At 35.5% G+C, this 1,206-nt stretch overlaps 1 protein-coding gene across 1 annotated transcript in view; it reads right to left on the reverse strand.

Annotated features, from left to right (window-relative positions):
- The window catches only part of LOC106869776 (S-crystallin 2), a 9,296-nt gene extending 8,771 nt beyond the window's left edge, over nucleotides 1–525 (reverse strand). Inside the window, exon 1 of the mRNA XM_014915636.2 lies at nucleotides 303–525. Within this exon, the coding sequence (XP_014771122.1) occupies nucleotides 303–435 (133 nt within the window). The 5' untranslated portion in view covers nucleotides 436–525. The remainder of the gene's footprint in view (nucleotides 1–302) is intronic.
- Between the last annotated feature and the right edge of the window lie 681 nt (nucleotides 526–1,206).

A 1,206-nucleotide genomic window follows, 5' to 3' on the forward strand; every position in this document is an offset into this window, starting at 1 on the left:
ATATATATATATATATTTATATATATATATATATTTACAAGTTTGAGTATATTAAGCATAGCTATTTCAAATTCTTAACAAACCAAGCAATTTCAAGAAAGAGCCTTAGTTAACACTTTCGACTTGATTAGTACTTTATTTTATCGGCTTGAAAAGGATGAAAGGGCGAACGTCATCCGGGCTGAATTTGTACTGAGATCGTAAAAAGCCAGAAGAAATTGTTAAACGGTTTGTCGCATGCTTTAATAATTCGATTAGCTCACATTCTTTGTGTCAAGTATAATTAATGTATTGTCACTTACTGCTTCTCATGTTGTTCCATTCCGAAGACTCGATCCTGCGATCATTGTACTGGATACCAGCAGCTGCAAACAGCATACGGCAAATCTCAGCACGGCCACGGTGGTTGAAGTAGTGGAGAGTGTAGGAAGGCATGGTTGGTTGTTGTTTGACGTTGATAGATGGGATTCAACAATTGTATTGAATATAATTCTAATACTTATATAAGACGAACGGACTATATAGAATGAGGTCCTGTTGTTGCTGCGCATTTATATAAGCGTTTCAAAAATACTGAGGAGAAAAGAAAAAAAAATAAGAAATAATTAAAATAAAAGAATAGCAAAAATGACGAAAGAATAGAAAGGAAGAAATGCGCAAGAAAATGCAGGAGAGATAAAAAAATTGAGAAAAACAAAAAAGGATAGAGAGTACAGAAGTTTTTGGTTACGGAACTGTTAATAAAAGTGATTATGTCATCAAGTGCGAGATGATTAAGTTTTTAATTAGCTGAAATCACAGCAATATGCAGCCAACTAAGTGAATGCCCAATAGCACATGTCTGTCTGGGTCTCTCTCTTTATCTCACTCTCTCTCTCTTTCTTTCTCTCTCTTTCTTTCTTTCTCTCTCTTTCTCTCTCTCTCTCTTTCTCTCTATCTCTTTCTCTCTCTCTCTCGTTCTCTCTCTCTCTCTCTCTCTCTCTCTCTCGCTCTCTCTCTGTGTATATATATGTATACATATATATAATATATACATTTACGTATATATGCATACGCAAGTGTGTATGTGTAAGTTTATATATCTCGTGTGTAACTGCATGTCTTCTATTGTTTACCACTGCTTATGCACGTTGACCTGCCAAAGTTGACGTCACTTTTCTGAGCATACAGACGTGTATGCACACACACACACACACACAAACACAC

The sequence above is a fragment of the Octopus bimaculoides genome, chromosome 5 (genome assembly GCF_001194135.2).
Source record: "Octopus bimaculoides isolate UCB-OBI-ISO-001 chromosome 5, ASM119413v2, whole genome shotgun sequence".
NCBI lineage: Eukaryota > Metazoa > Mollusca > Cephalopoda > Octopoda > Octopodidae > Octopus > Octopus bimaculoides.